The sequence below is a fragment of the Talpa occidentalis genome, unplaced genomic scaffold (genome assembly GCF_014898055.3).
Source record: "Talpa occidentalis isolate TD23 unplaced genomic scaffold, MPIMG_talOcc4v2.1 talOcc4.5, whole genome shotgun sequence".
NCBI classification, from domain to species: domain Eukaryota; kingdom Metazoa; phylum Chordata; class Mammalia; order Eulipotyphla; family Talpidae; genus Talpa; species Talpa occidentalis.
The window spans coordinates 112,337,800-112,351,981 of NW_023604861.1; the positions used below are offsets into that span (position 1 = coordinate 112,337,800).

The following is a 14,182-nucleotide window of genomic DNA, read 5'->3' on the forward strand; positions in this document are numbered from 1 at the left end:
TTCGCAACCCAGCGCTTAACCGCTGCGCCACCGGGGAGGCCCCAGCACTTCATTCCTTTTAATTGACAATTAGTTTTCTATTGTATGGGTATATGACATTTTTCAGCTATTATGAATAATGTTGCTAGGAACATTCATGTATAAATTTTTATGTGGACATATGTTTCCATTTCTCTTGAGTATACGTAGGAGTAAAAATTTGGGGACATATGGTAATTCTATGTTTAACATTTTCCAGAAATCTTTTGACTTTTATTACTGTGCTTTCCTCACCATTCATACTCTGCCTCTTTCACTGTTTCCTCCTAACCTTTTCTGTCTCAAAATTAATGTGAATGTGCCCACAAGTATGGAGCCATGACTCTTCCTCTACATTCTGTTCACCAGCAATCTGTTAAAACTCACTTTGCCTGAGCTACCCTATCGGCCTCTTACTTTCAGGAGCCTGTTGTCAGCCTGACCATTCTCGACCAACAGGTGCATTATTTCTGCCTACTAAATAACTCGTTTCTTGGTTACCCTGCCAGCAGGAGAACAGCACCATCCTCTCTCCAAAGTTTGGGCCTACGACTTTTTGAATTCTACTTTAAAACAATATTCATCACCCTCCCTTCTTCTCCTCCCACCTCTACCCTGTTTAGTTATTTATGCTACATAGAGTGAAAAGCTTCTGGAAGAAAAACATCAATTTTAGAAATATTAGGATCTATGTTGACCTTTTTTTTATAGGGAACACTGTTATTCCAGAGTCACTTATGACTTATTGAAAAATTAGCATGTTACCTTTAAGTCATCATTTCCAATTTATTGTTGCTGTATTTAGCAATGTTAAGATGAACAAGGCAATAAACCAGAGAGGAGAAAACCTGGTAGAAGAGTTTAAAATTCTTTCATGCTTTTTAAAATTTTTAAAATATGGGATTTCCCCCTCAGTCACCAACTGATACAACTTCTCTAACCAGTTTCTAAGTTTAGGTTTCCTTAAGAGATAGATTTGAGAGCCATAATTATTATTGAGATTCTTTTATTGAACTTTGAATACTATCTTCCTACACAGTAAATATTCTCATGACTATATCCTTAACTTGGTTTAGTGTTGTAGGGTTTTTGTTTTTTTTTTTAATCTGTGAGTATTTTTTGGCAGTGTATGTATATGTGTTTGAAAATTCTTATTTCAATAAAGAATTAAAATTGCTTTTAGAGAATATCCGTCATTTCCTGGCAGCTTGTATTTCAATGTGTAATTATAAATGTAGGAAAGCATTTCTCCTGTAATCTGCAATGCTTGCACTAATTTGGAAGATTTGATCAGAAAGCCTTGGAATTCCCATCTCTTTTGTGAGAAAAATAGGTAGATTGTGTGATACCAACTGTTGTTTTCTAAGTTTGTTTTGCAATCTGCCATTTTTGTTGTATGTTAGGAGTTAAAAGATATGAAGTAAACTTGAATGGTTGGTCAGTGAACTTGATCTTCATAGTATTTCAATATCTGATGAGGGGTGGTACAGATCATTGAAGACTCTGGTATCACTTGTTAAGTGGTGGCTTCTGTTGCCAGATTTTGAACAGCTTAACACAAAAACACACAGTATTTCCTTTGATAGCCTTCATGTTTTTATTTAATGAATTTATATTCCATCTATCCTATATGAGTAGCTGATGCCAACTAGCTTTCATGTGTTAGAAAATAAAAACTGTTTATGTGTAAGGGCGCAATGAAACTCTGCTGCTTAGGAAAAAAGCAACTTTTAGAAGTGTTCATAAAATTTATATTATGTAACTTTCCCTAGCTAAATCACATTAGATGTGAAATTTTATTAATAGTTGATTTAAAATGGTTACAATAAATGATAACCAAGTAAAATCATGATACTGATAAAGGAATGTCTCCTGAACACTGATTGTGATGGTCAGGAATGAGGTGTGATTAGGATAGTGTATGTGTAGGAGACAAGCAGTTGAAATGCAAGGAGATCATGTCACAAGATAATCTTACAATCATATTCAAGGCAATACAGGTGTATTCACTAGAAAAAGAAACTGTCTTAGGGTAGCTAGGATTGTTGCACAGTGGCAAAGCCTGGACTCATCTGGATCTTTCATTGACCTAAGATATGATTTCCATCTTTATTTATCATTAACAGGATGTAGTCCTAACAAGGATATTTTTTGCATAAATATATGTCATATTTATAATAATGCAAAATTACTTTTTATATATTTATTACACCATTCTTCATATTTGTACAATGTATGATTTCCCCGTGAAATTCCCACCACCAGTTCACCTGTGCACCATCACCATAGTCCCTTGTGCTTTTCCCACTCCTTCCCTATCCTCATCCTTCCTCCTCCCTTGATATATGGTTGTCTGTTGATTTTGATTTTTACTTTATTATAGTTACTTTTTTCCCCCTGATCTCTTATTTGGTTCCTCTACATTCCTCCTATAAGTGAAACCATCCGATATTTTTCTATTTCTTTATGGCTTATTTCTTTTTTTTTTTAAGATTTATTTATTTATTTATACAGGCACTGGGTACAGTCAGAAGCGTGGGAGGGTGAGAGAATCCACCAGAGCCAGAGCGGGGAACAGAACAGGCAGACTGACGAAACACACTGCTGAGGGGAGCAGTGGGCGGCAGGAGAGGTCTGTGCACCATGTGGGACCCTCGCCAGTGGCTAGGGATTCAACCGGTGCTGCAGAGGCTGCAGGCAGCTTCGCAACCCAGCGCTCAACCGCTGCGCCACCAGGGGAGGCCCTTTATGGCTTATTTCACTGAGCATAAATCCCTTCCAGCTCCATCCATGTTGCTGCAAATGGCATGACTTTATCCTTTTTGATTGCTGAGTAATATTCCATCGTGTGTATATATACCACATCTTCTTGATCCAGTTTATTTTTGGGCATTTGGGTTGTTCCCAAAGCTTAGCTATTTTAAATAGTGCTGCAATAAGCATAGGGGTGCAGGTGTCCTTTTGAGTTAATGTTTTTGTGTCCTTTGGGTAGATACCTAGGAGTGGAATTGCTGGATCATATGGAAGCTCCATTTTTAGTAGTTGAGGAATCTCCACACAACTTTCTCAGTGGTTGGACCAGTTTGTATTCCCACCAGCAGTGTAGGAGAGTTCTTTTTTCTCTACATCCTTGCCAACATTTGTTGTTGCTAGTTTTTTTAATATGTGCCATTCTCACTGATGTAAGTTGGTAACTCATTGTGGTTTTGATTAATGCAAAATAATTTAATCGAAACAAAGCATCTACTTTATTCTTTCAAGGGTGAAGTCAGTACCGTACTATACTATATGTAAGGAACAAACAGATAATATGTCACAATAGCAACAAAGTGTATTATTTGTACACAGATGTATAACCATTTCAATCTACTTGTGCTTAGAATGCCTAGGTGTTCAGGTAACGTAATTAACCCTAAAAGTTTGTGTTGTATAAAAATAAAAGGAATCTTTGAAATGTAATTAAATGTTTATCATTTGAGGGGGATGAAGAATTAAATACTTGCATTATGAGGAGTGTAACATAAGCAATAATCTGGATGTTGCTTTCATTAAGCCATGCCTATTTTCTGATTCTTTTTTCTTTCTTTCCTCTTTCTTTTTTTTTCTTTCTTTCTTTTTTTTTTTTTTTAAACCAGTTTCCATAGCAAGGCGTGTACAAGATCCTTTAGCAGAGCTGGTGAAAATTGAACCAAAACACATTGGAGTTGGAATGTATCAGGTAAAACTGTGTACATCACTTAATCTATGAAATCCATCAATACAAAGAACAATACTCATACTTGGAATAGTGATTAAGTGTAAAAGGGAATATATTTCCTTTTTAAAGTTTATACAGTTTTGGAGAAGGTAGTCATAAGTTTGTAAGAAAGGAGGGCCTTTTTTTTTTCCCCCTTGTGTTTATGGTTTTGAGCCAGACTTAAAATTAACTGTCATTATATTTAAACATTAAATATCATAGTAAAACACTAGATCATATAGTAGTTAAAAGATCCTTTCTTTTAACATTATTGGAGGGGATATAGAGCAAGAGGTGTTATCCTGGCTCTTTGTGTAAATCAGTAAGAAACAGTGTAATCTTTATTGATTTTCCAGAAAGAAGCCTTTGGTCCCTACTGTTCTTTACTTATTTATCCATTCCTATTTTATTATTGTGGTTAGTTTTTTGGCCAACACTTACTATGAGCTAAAACTTTTCAATTGTTGTTACTGTGCAATAGTAATAGTTGTAGTTGTAGTACTTGTTACTATATTTTTAATTCTTGAGGTTGTGGTGAATTCATTGGGTAATTGAGGACAGTACTAAATCTATGCAAAGTGGATCCATGGTAGCTTAAGTTGTATCCAGAAACCTTGAGTTGAATTGTTTTCCTCTTTGGTTAAAATCCTTCATAAACATGAAATCAAATATTACCCTCTATAAAATTTTCATGAAATTTGAGTGATAGGCCGTATACCTCCTGTAAAGAAATATTGTATTGGGTCATGGAATCTTCAGCCACTAGAAATAGAAGAGTCTTGACACAGCATACAAACCTACACGCTCATGTTACAGAAAAAGAAACTGTGTCCTAGGGTAGTTAGGATTTTTACATGGTGGCAAAGCCTGGAATTATCTGTCATATTTTGGGAATTAAGTAGGGAGGGTTCTCCATTTTATAGTAATTCGATTTGTTTGGGAATGACAGTTGCTGAAGGGACAGATCTAGCTATGGGCATATAAATGCTTAGTAACTAAAGAGCAACTAAAGATTTACTCTTTAGTAACTAGTAACTAAAGAGTAACTATAGCAATCTTGACAATAGAAAATGTTGAGAAGAACATTTTATACCAATGAAAAGGTCCTAACCATGTTAATATCAGATGAAATAGAATTTAAGGCAAAATGCATTCAATAGGTCAAAGAAAATATTTCTTATTAATAAAAGACACAGTCTCCTAAGAATATATAATTGCCCTGAGCATTCTGTTACTTAACAACATAGTTTCACAATATGTACAGTATTAAAAACTTTTGTAAGAATTAGAGCAAAAGATAAAATTATTTTCATGTAGGAGAAACCACCATGTATTTTAATAGACCACATACTTTTTAAAGACAGTTTGAGATATAATCACATACCATATAATTCATCTATTTGAACTGTACAAGTCAATGATTTTTAGTGTATTCATAGGTTGTAAAACTATTACCACAGTCATATTTTCATCATCCCCCCAAAAAACCCTTTCATTTTCCCAGCCCTAGGCATCTATGAATTAACTTTCTGTCTATGGATTTGTCAATTCTGGATATTTCATATAAATAAAATCATATGAAATCATACAAAAGTGACCTTTTGTGACTAGCTTCTTTCTTTCACGTGGTATAATGTTTTCAAGGTTCATCTGTGCTGTGGCATATAACAGAACTTCATTTCTTTTTTGAGTGAATAGTATTCTATTATGCATATATTCCACATTTTGTTTATCCATTCATTGGTTAAAGAACACTTTGGTTATTTCCTCTCTTTGGCTCTTATGAATAATGCTGCTATGAACATTGGTGTACCTGTTTTTATGAAGTACCTTTCATTTCTCTTAGACATGCACCTAGGAGTGAATTTGCTAGGTTATTTAGCACAGAATCTTAAAGCAGGATGGTGAACCTGGAAAATTATTTGCTACAGATGTATATGTGCATATGATTAGTACATCTTTTATTGTTGAAGTTTTGGGTTATTTTTGTTGATGTGCATATATTTATATGTTGGTGTATAAAACAGTTATAGAAAATGTAGAGAATCTCTACATACCATTTGTCATAAAAAAAATAAATATCTCTCTTTTTAAAGAAACCCAAATTAAAGAAGGGACATTACTTCAACCTAATAGTTGAGTAAAGTTGTAATGAAATGGTAAACATCTGCAGATGAGAAGGACACAGTTAAACGAGCATTCACAAACACTGCTATTGGAAACGTAAATTGTTATTTCTGTCAAATCAAGATCTTTCAAGATACACTTTTAAAGAATGCATCCCTTTGACCTGGTCATTCTCTCTTTGGAGATTTTTTTTCTAAGGCAGTAATAAGAACATCTGCTAAGAATTAAATACAAGTTTGCTGTATTGGCAAAACATTTAAAGCATCTACAGTAAGGGAATAGTTTTATATGTTATGGCATAGCCATCAGTTGAAATATTATACAGCCATTAAAAACTCAGACTTTCAATAAGGACTTAATGACATGAAAAGTTGCTCTTAAATTCCAGTAAAGTGTTGATACAGAATAAAGCCAATTTGTATTTTTAAAACACTGAACAACAACAAAAGAGAACCCCCCCACCCCACCCCGGCAGGTACCTTGATATTTATATCTTTGGTTGGTATGATTAAGGATTTTTATTTTACTCTCTTTTACTTTTTTTTTTTTAATAGAGGCATGTTTATTTATTTATTTGTTTGTTTGTTTGTTTGTTTATACAAGCACTGGGTACAGTCAGAAGCGCGGGAGGGTGAGAGAATTCACCAGAGCCAGAGCAGGGAGCAGAGCAGGCAGAGGGACCGAAATACACTGCTGAGGGGAGCAGCGGGCGGCAGGAGAGGTCTGCGCGCCATGCGGGACCCTCCTCCGGTGGCCGGGGAGCAGCCGGGGATCGAACCGGCGCCGCAGAGGCTGCGGGAAGCTTCGCAACCCAGCCCTCAACCGCTGCGCCACCGGGGAGGCCCTCTTTTACTTTTTGTTTGTCAAACTTTCTATAGCAAATATATATTGGGAAAAATGTTGTAAAGTATATATACATTCCATATCTTAGCCATTTATTTTTAAGCCTTGATACAACAGACCTACAATACACTCAGAGTGGGGCTGAATTTCTTTTTAGTTTGGACCTCAACTGTCTTTAATATAAATGTAACACTTGTATTTATCTTGATTTAAAATGAGTAGCTAGAAAAACATTGCTAATTTAAAAAATGAAAGCTGTTCAAAGAAAAAATGTTAAATAGTTAGATGAAATAATAGAAGCTATAATGTTATTATTTCAGTAGAAACTGAAATACTTTTGGTTAATGACAGCTAAAATGCTAAAGGCAGTTCTCCAATCCTTGTCTTAGAAATGTGCAGAGCTGATTTCAAAAACACATGCCTGTCATTATTTCTGGAGAGAGAGACAGCCAGTGTGGTCGAATGACAACATATCCCTAACTGACCCCTAAAGACTTTGCTGGAAAGTGGCTTGGTGTTACTCCCAAAAAAACACTCTAGGGTGAGAGCAGGATGATGCAGACTTGGCTCTGTTGAGGTTCTGGGACATGGGGAACGGTGGTTTTGCTTAGCCTTGTCATATCCTGAGAACACAACTTAAGTGAGTTGGATTTACTTGCTTATTTCTTCTTTAGACTATGTTTTAGATACTTTCATGCTCATTAACACCTCTATTTGTTAAAGAATGTTCACAGTAAAGTGAAAGACAGAACCATTCTCTTTCCTCTTTATGTGTGTTTCTGCTAGATTATTTGATGATGTTAGAGAATAAAATTATTTTCCAAAATGAATTTTTGGAACCCTATTCAGGCCATCTTTATTCCTCATTATTATGGATAATGAGGAGTCACCGTAAAAGGAAAATCATCTTCGCAGCTGAAATTGTTCTTGGTAAAGTCTCAAAGGTGGGAATTTGTATCTTATTTCTCTACCTCTTCTGTGGAACCAGTTCTAAGTAGAGACACACACACAAAAATCCAACTCTTCAGTGGTAACATTGCCCTGTTAAAAACTATTTTATAGTTAACATGTAGAAACTAAGAAGTACAATTTTAGTTTAGGTCTATAAAATGCAGTAAGACTCCTCATCTATCCTATATTCTCTGTCCAAATTCTTTTAAACATTTTAATCCCTTAATTGTTTGGTTTTTGTGGAGTGGGAATTAGAAAAGAGTCTGCCCTGTGGATATTCCCTTAGATGATTTTTGTCTGCATTTTTTCTCCCTACAGTAAAGCAGAATTTTGTAGTAGTTAAAACTCAAAGGTGCAATATAGAGGAAATTGTTCTAAAAATCAGGTATTATTCACATAGATGAGTTTCTTGCCAATATGTTTTTACATTTTGTCCCTGTTAACTGTAGGTCCCAGAATACCAAGTGTACATGAATCTCCACTATACTGGGTATTTGGATGAAATTCAAACTTAGCCTTGCATTTATTTGTTACCTAATTGAACTATTTTTATAATTTAAGAAAATCAAGTAATTGACCTTGACTGGAAATTTGAACTGAGCTCACTTTATTAACTTTAAAATTTCTATTCTGGATTTTTTTTTTCAGTTCAGGATGACTTATGCTTTGTATGTTAAAGATTTAACTTTAGTTTCCTTGGGTTCTAGAAATCACTGACAACATAATAAACCATATATATACACAGGCTCTGTAGTATAATACCATTTCTTCTCTTTAAAAGAAATGTGAAATGTTAGTATAATTTAGAGGACCTTTTACCAATAATGCCTTAAATTATTTACAATTGAAATATCTAATTTCCTTTATCTCTTGTTTGCTTACTCTTTATGTGTCATTGACCTTGGACTATGTGATCAATTTCATTTTCTACTCAAGTTCACCTTCTAGTTCTCATACATCAGCACAAAAATCACTGTTAAGGTTTCTAAAACTTTAAGGTATTTGCACAGTATTTAAAAGTGGTAATTATCATGGGTGATTGAAAAAAATTATACTTGACATTTTAAATAGATATGAAGGAAAATAAATAAGTCTGACTGCATTAGAATCTAAAGCATCTCTGAAGACAAGGAGAAAATATTTGCAAAATATATTACCTGTAATGAATCCATAGTATATAAAGATCTATAAATCAAGAGAAAAAAGAACTCAATAGAAAAATAGACAAGAGATATAAGCAGATAATCAACAAAAGAAGAAATGCAAAAAAACAATAAAGATATGGGAAAAAATATCACTCTGACTAACGCTTGGGGAAATGCAAACTAAACCGCAGTGGAACCTTTCAGGTTGTCAAGAATTAATCTGACAATTTGAATGTTAGCAATCATGCGGAGCATTGGAATATTCTTATTTGTAGACTTATAACCTGGTACAAACACTCTAGAGTGCATTGGTAATTAGTAAAGCTGAAGATGAACATTCTCTTCAACTCAAAATTCCATTGCTAGATTTACATGTTCTTAAAAGATTCTCTCACATGTGAACAAGACAGCTTGTACATGATAGTCATTGAAACACTATTTGTAGTAGGGAAAATTTGGATTATGAGTTAGTAGATTTTAAGAAACATGGACCCAGGTTGTAAATAAGAAAAAGCAAAATATGCACAAGGAAGATGTCTGTTAGGAGAAGCAAAAATTAATATTGTAAATGCTACAAAAGATAAGGTAACTGAAAATAGTCTTTCATGTTTAATTAAAAGAATGTTGGGGGCCTCCCTGGTGGTGCAGGCAGTTGAGCGCCACACTGTGGAGCTGTCCGCAGCCTCTGTAGTGTGGGTTTGATCCCGGCCGGTAGGCAAGAATCCCACATGGCGGAGCCGACCTCTTCTGTCTCGCCCGCTGCTCCCCTCAGCAGTGTATTTCGTTAGTCTGTCTGTTCTGTTCCCTGCTCTGGTGAATCCTCTCACTCTCCCACGCATCTGGTCTATACCCCGGTTCTTGTATAAAAATAAATAAATCTTTAAAAAAAAATGTTGGAGGCCATGACAAGAATAATTTCAGTGGAGTGGTGGGGGTAGAAATCAGATAATAGATTCTGGATTGCACTAAAGGTGAGCACTTTAGACGAATGTATAACAAATTTTTAAAGAAGAGAGTTTTAAGGGGGTCATAATTCAAATGTGTTTACCTGTTGATAGGGAGGAAGTAAAAGTAGAGAGGGTAAAATGTAGAGATGCTGGAGAAGCAAAGAAGCTGGATGTCTGAGAAAATAATACCCACAGCTTGCCTAAGAAATAGCTTAAGGAAGAAAATGGAGAAGAGTTGAGAAGGAGAAGCTGCTGGGGTTGTAGGTGTCTGGGAAGAGGTGGAAGAGCTTGGGAATGGGAGGAGTCATTCCTCCACCTAGAGAGTAGTTTTATTTTCTCTGGGAAATAAGACGCCACAGACTATTTCACACCGCTTCCTTCCCAAAAACAGAACAGCTAGTTTTTTTTTATTTCTGAAAATCATAGTATTCTTTTGTTTAATGTGTATTTTTTCTAGTAGAATACAAACCCTTGTATGAGGACAGGGTTTTTCCATTTCTAAATCTGCAACTGCTAGGACCTACCTGGCACATGATGGAAATTCAATAAGTATTTATTAAATGAATGAAAGGCATATTATCAGTCAAGTTGTTCATTTATTGTTTTTATTTAACTATATTGTGAATATACCATAATGTTTTATATCTTCTCACTTACAATTTTGGGTGGGTAAACCTGATATGTTAGTTACTAGTATTTTTTTTTTAGATGAATCTCTTTTTAGGAAAAGTGTTTCAGAATTTAGGAACAGGGAGTATTGAAATGTCCATGTTCTTAAAGTGAAAATTACTGCAGAAAGTTGAAGGGTTGCTTTTGAAAAAAGAACTAGAGTTCTTTAATTTAGCACCTATCTCTTCATTACTTTCTTCTCATCTACAGTGCATATTCTATTCTTTATGGAAAGAATTGTTACAGGGACAGATCAGTGGGAGCATTTAATAGGCATTTTCATCAGTTGTTACTACATCAATATTTCTAAGGACCTCTAACGAATACAGTATAGTATCTATCAAAGAAAAATCTTTATTATATTGGAATTAATTGGGATAGATTCTTTTCATTAAAGTGAAGCATCTTTTAAAATGTAAGTTATGGAAGTTCTTATAATTTAATCTTTGTTTGCTACAGAGCCCTTGGGAAGTTTTTAGTCTACTGATTATGTGTGGATGTATGGTCTATAGATAAAAAATAGTGGGATAATATTATTCAAAAATGTTTAATATATTCATAATTCATATAGGTAGTAATTTGTGTGTTACTGAATATTTATATATAATTTTATGTGGACAACTATTTTACATAAGTAAGAATCTTGGATGTAATTCTAAACTTTAAAACTCAGTGTAAAAACCTTCTATTTGTATAAATATAATTATGTTAACATTAGAAAAAAATGTTGAAAACCCAAATATTAGGTTATGCTAATAATTACAGTAATTGGAACAAGAAATAAAATAATAGGACCACTTCTGACAATTTAAAAACTGTATTCTGACTAATTTTATTTAAAGAATCAGTGTATATGATTAACTCTTCATTTGTTGAAGATGGTTGTTGATCATGGTGTTTGGGAATTAGCCCAGATAAATTTAATTACTTGTAAACTATTACATTTTTAAATTAAAGGGAAAGGCATCATCATTATCATAGTGACAGTATGTACTAAATACATGGTCCTGTAGAAAGGACTGTGGTTTATAGAATTTAGGTAAGAAGTGAATCCTGGCTGCAAAGTGATTATATTGTGGTGCAGAGACAGGAAAACTGTTCTTTTTAAATTATAATGTGAGTTCATTCATGGCACATTTCTCCACCAAATCTATCTTATGCCATGGACAGTTGTCTTACAGTGTCTTTCTTTCTGGTGTCATGGAAAGGAATTTTCAGGGGAAAATGTCTGTAGTGAGAAAAAATGATATTCAGAGAGATGTTTTCTGGGTTATGCCCAATAATTTAAAATGTCTTTGCAGGTAAGAGAATTTTATTTGGAATGAAGATTGTTCTCAGTGCCATAGACAGAAACACATGTGTTAGACTTTTTCAAAAGCTAACTTTAGAAGATCTCTTTGGTTTGGGGTGAGATGGTAAGCTAGCTGGCTGTCTTCTTCATTCACTCTTAGCTATGGTGATACATTTTATTTAATAATCTACAGCAGAGTACCCAAGCTGTTTATTGCATAGCATTATGTAAAAAGATGTGTTTCTTTTCAAATTGAAAGGAAGAATTTTCTCCTGACATATATAAGGCTTTTGTTTCATTATTTTTTGGAATAAATGGGGCCAGAGGGTATGAGTGCAGTTAGATTTTGTTGGAGGACGGCTTGCAAAGACTTTTTGAGGCATGATGTGCAAGTGAGTGTTTTCAAATCTCAGAGGTGTGATTATGTCATAACAGCCATAACCTCTGGGCTTGCTTTATTACTTTTATTAAAACAAATCTGTATGGGGGTGCTATGTATATTTTGGTGATGAAGGAAATGAGGTGGTTAATTTATTATGTGAACAGCACTTTCAACTAACCACAGCGTGATTCACTGAGAGAGCAGTGGAAAAGCCCAGCTCTGTAGAAATGACTGCTTTTTGATTTGTGGACCTTAACTTTCAACACCAGAGCATGAAGTTTATCTACAAAATGGTTCTTTTTTTTTTTCCCCTGTAATAGTTTTGTCCAGTTTTAAACTTGAAAATTTTCCCTTCATTTTGTTATGGTCATTTACTAAATGTGAAAAATCTAAACAGCCCTTGCCAGCAAATTAAGGTGGGGAAGAGGGGTAAGAAAGGAATCCATGTTTTAGGGCATTAAGGAGGTTGGTAATATCTTTACATTTTCTAATCAGCCCACAGATACCTTAGAAGATGACCCCTCAAAATAAATCCTCTAAATGGATCCTCAACCAAGGAGGTTAACCACCTGTTGTCAGATGTTAAGTTAAGCAAAAGTGAGCCACCTCTTATTTTTCTCTTTGTAGGGTGCATTTATAAACAAATACTATAGTGGAAAAGAAAATCAATCTCATACAAAATAATCTCTGACAAATATTTAGGAGACAGGATTGATTATGGGATGTGAGGATTTAATGCCACATGAAAGTACATGCACAATTGTATGGAATCAGAGGAAGCTCCATCTGTCTAATGAGCTGGCGAGGATAAAGCACTTGTTGTATACTCATAAACAGCCATTGAAAGGCTAAGAAAAGGTTGTTTGCTCTGGAGTTGTGCCATATCCAGCATCATCTGGTGATGTGAACCTGTCTAGAGAGTGGAAAGTCTTCCTGGCAATATTTTTTTAACTCCTTGATTTTCCAGGTGTGCCAAGTAACAGCCATTTACAACAGAAAGACTCAGAAATCAGTAAGGTGTTTAATTGATAAGAATTCATTAAGCATTTTATATTAGAAATATTTCCAGGCTCCATGAAAGTAGGCATGCCTTATATTTTATCTCTGCTTCTTTGCAGTGGCACACCACATTTCTCTTCAGAGCCCTAAATTTGCTCTAAAATTTATGTCATCCCCTCTTCACACTTCCCCAGAGAGTTGGCAAGAGCCAGAAGAAACATTATTTGTAGATTAAAGACAGAGTGTAGAGGAGGGAGGTCCAGGCCTGTGGATTATGTAAACAGGGTGCACTGGGAAGGGGGTTCTGGAACCCAGGCTGCCTTGTTACTCAGTCATCATGAACATTCAGTCCTGGTGAGAAACTGTCCACTTTGAGACTGCTTTGGTTGCAATGATTGATACTGACCATCCGCAGTCCCAGACTGGTAGAAAGTTAACTTTAAAAAGTATTGGATTGTACATAAAACTTCATTTTAATGACATTGGTTGGACCTGTCAAACTTTCAGTATCCTCATGTTTAATATTATATATGCTAGCATTTTATTTGTTCGAAGTGAATATATCTTCATAATAGTTTTGTTACTTTATGAAAGACTGAGATTTAAAAATTTAACTTGTGAATTGGCTTTAAGAAGTTTGGTACTCTTCCCTCCTAAATACCCATCACAAACAATGCAGAACATAACAGTTATTTCAGTAGTGTGGATAAACGAGACACCTTCATTCCAGATATTTACTCCATTCTTCTCTGCTTTCCTCAGCATTGTTTCCGGCTATATGCTCTTGCTTCTGTGCCTCTTTCCTTGTCTCCCTTCCAACCTCTTATAAGCTGCTTTTTTTTTTTTTTTTTTTTATAGAGGCATGTTTTATTTATTTATTTGTTTGTTCTGTTTATACATGCACTGGTACAGTCAGAAGCACGGGAGGGTGAGAGAATTCACCAGAGCCAGAGCGGGGAGCAGAGCAGGCAGAAGGACTGAAGTACACTGCTGAGGGGAGCAGCAGGCGGCAGGAGAGGTCTGCGCGCCATGTGGGACCCTCCTCCGGTGGCCGGGGAGCAGCCGGGAATCGAA

At 35.1% G+C, this 14,182-nt stretch overlaps 1 protein-coding gene across 2 annotated transcripts in view; it reads left to right on the forward strand.

Annotated features, from left to right (window-relative positions):
- Positions 1 to 14,182, forward strand: part of LOC119259348 (S1 RNA-binding domain-containing protein 1) — a 170,136-nt gene that overhangs the window by 100,110 nt on the left and 55,844 nt on the right. For both annotated transcript variants that reach the window (XM_037528130.2, XM_037528129.2), the window contains one exon: positions 3,654 to 3,736. In XM_037528130.2, coding sequence (XP_037384027.1) covers positions 3,654 to 3,736 — 83 coding nt within the window. The remainder of the gene's footprint in view (positions 1 to 3,653; positions 3,737 to 14,182) is intronic.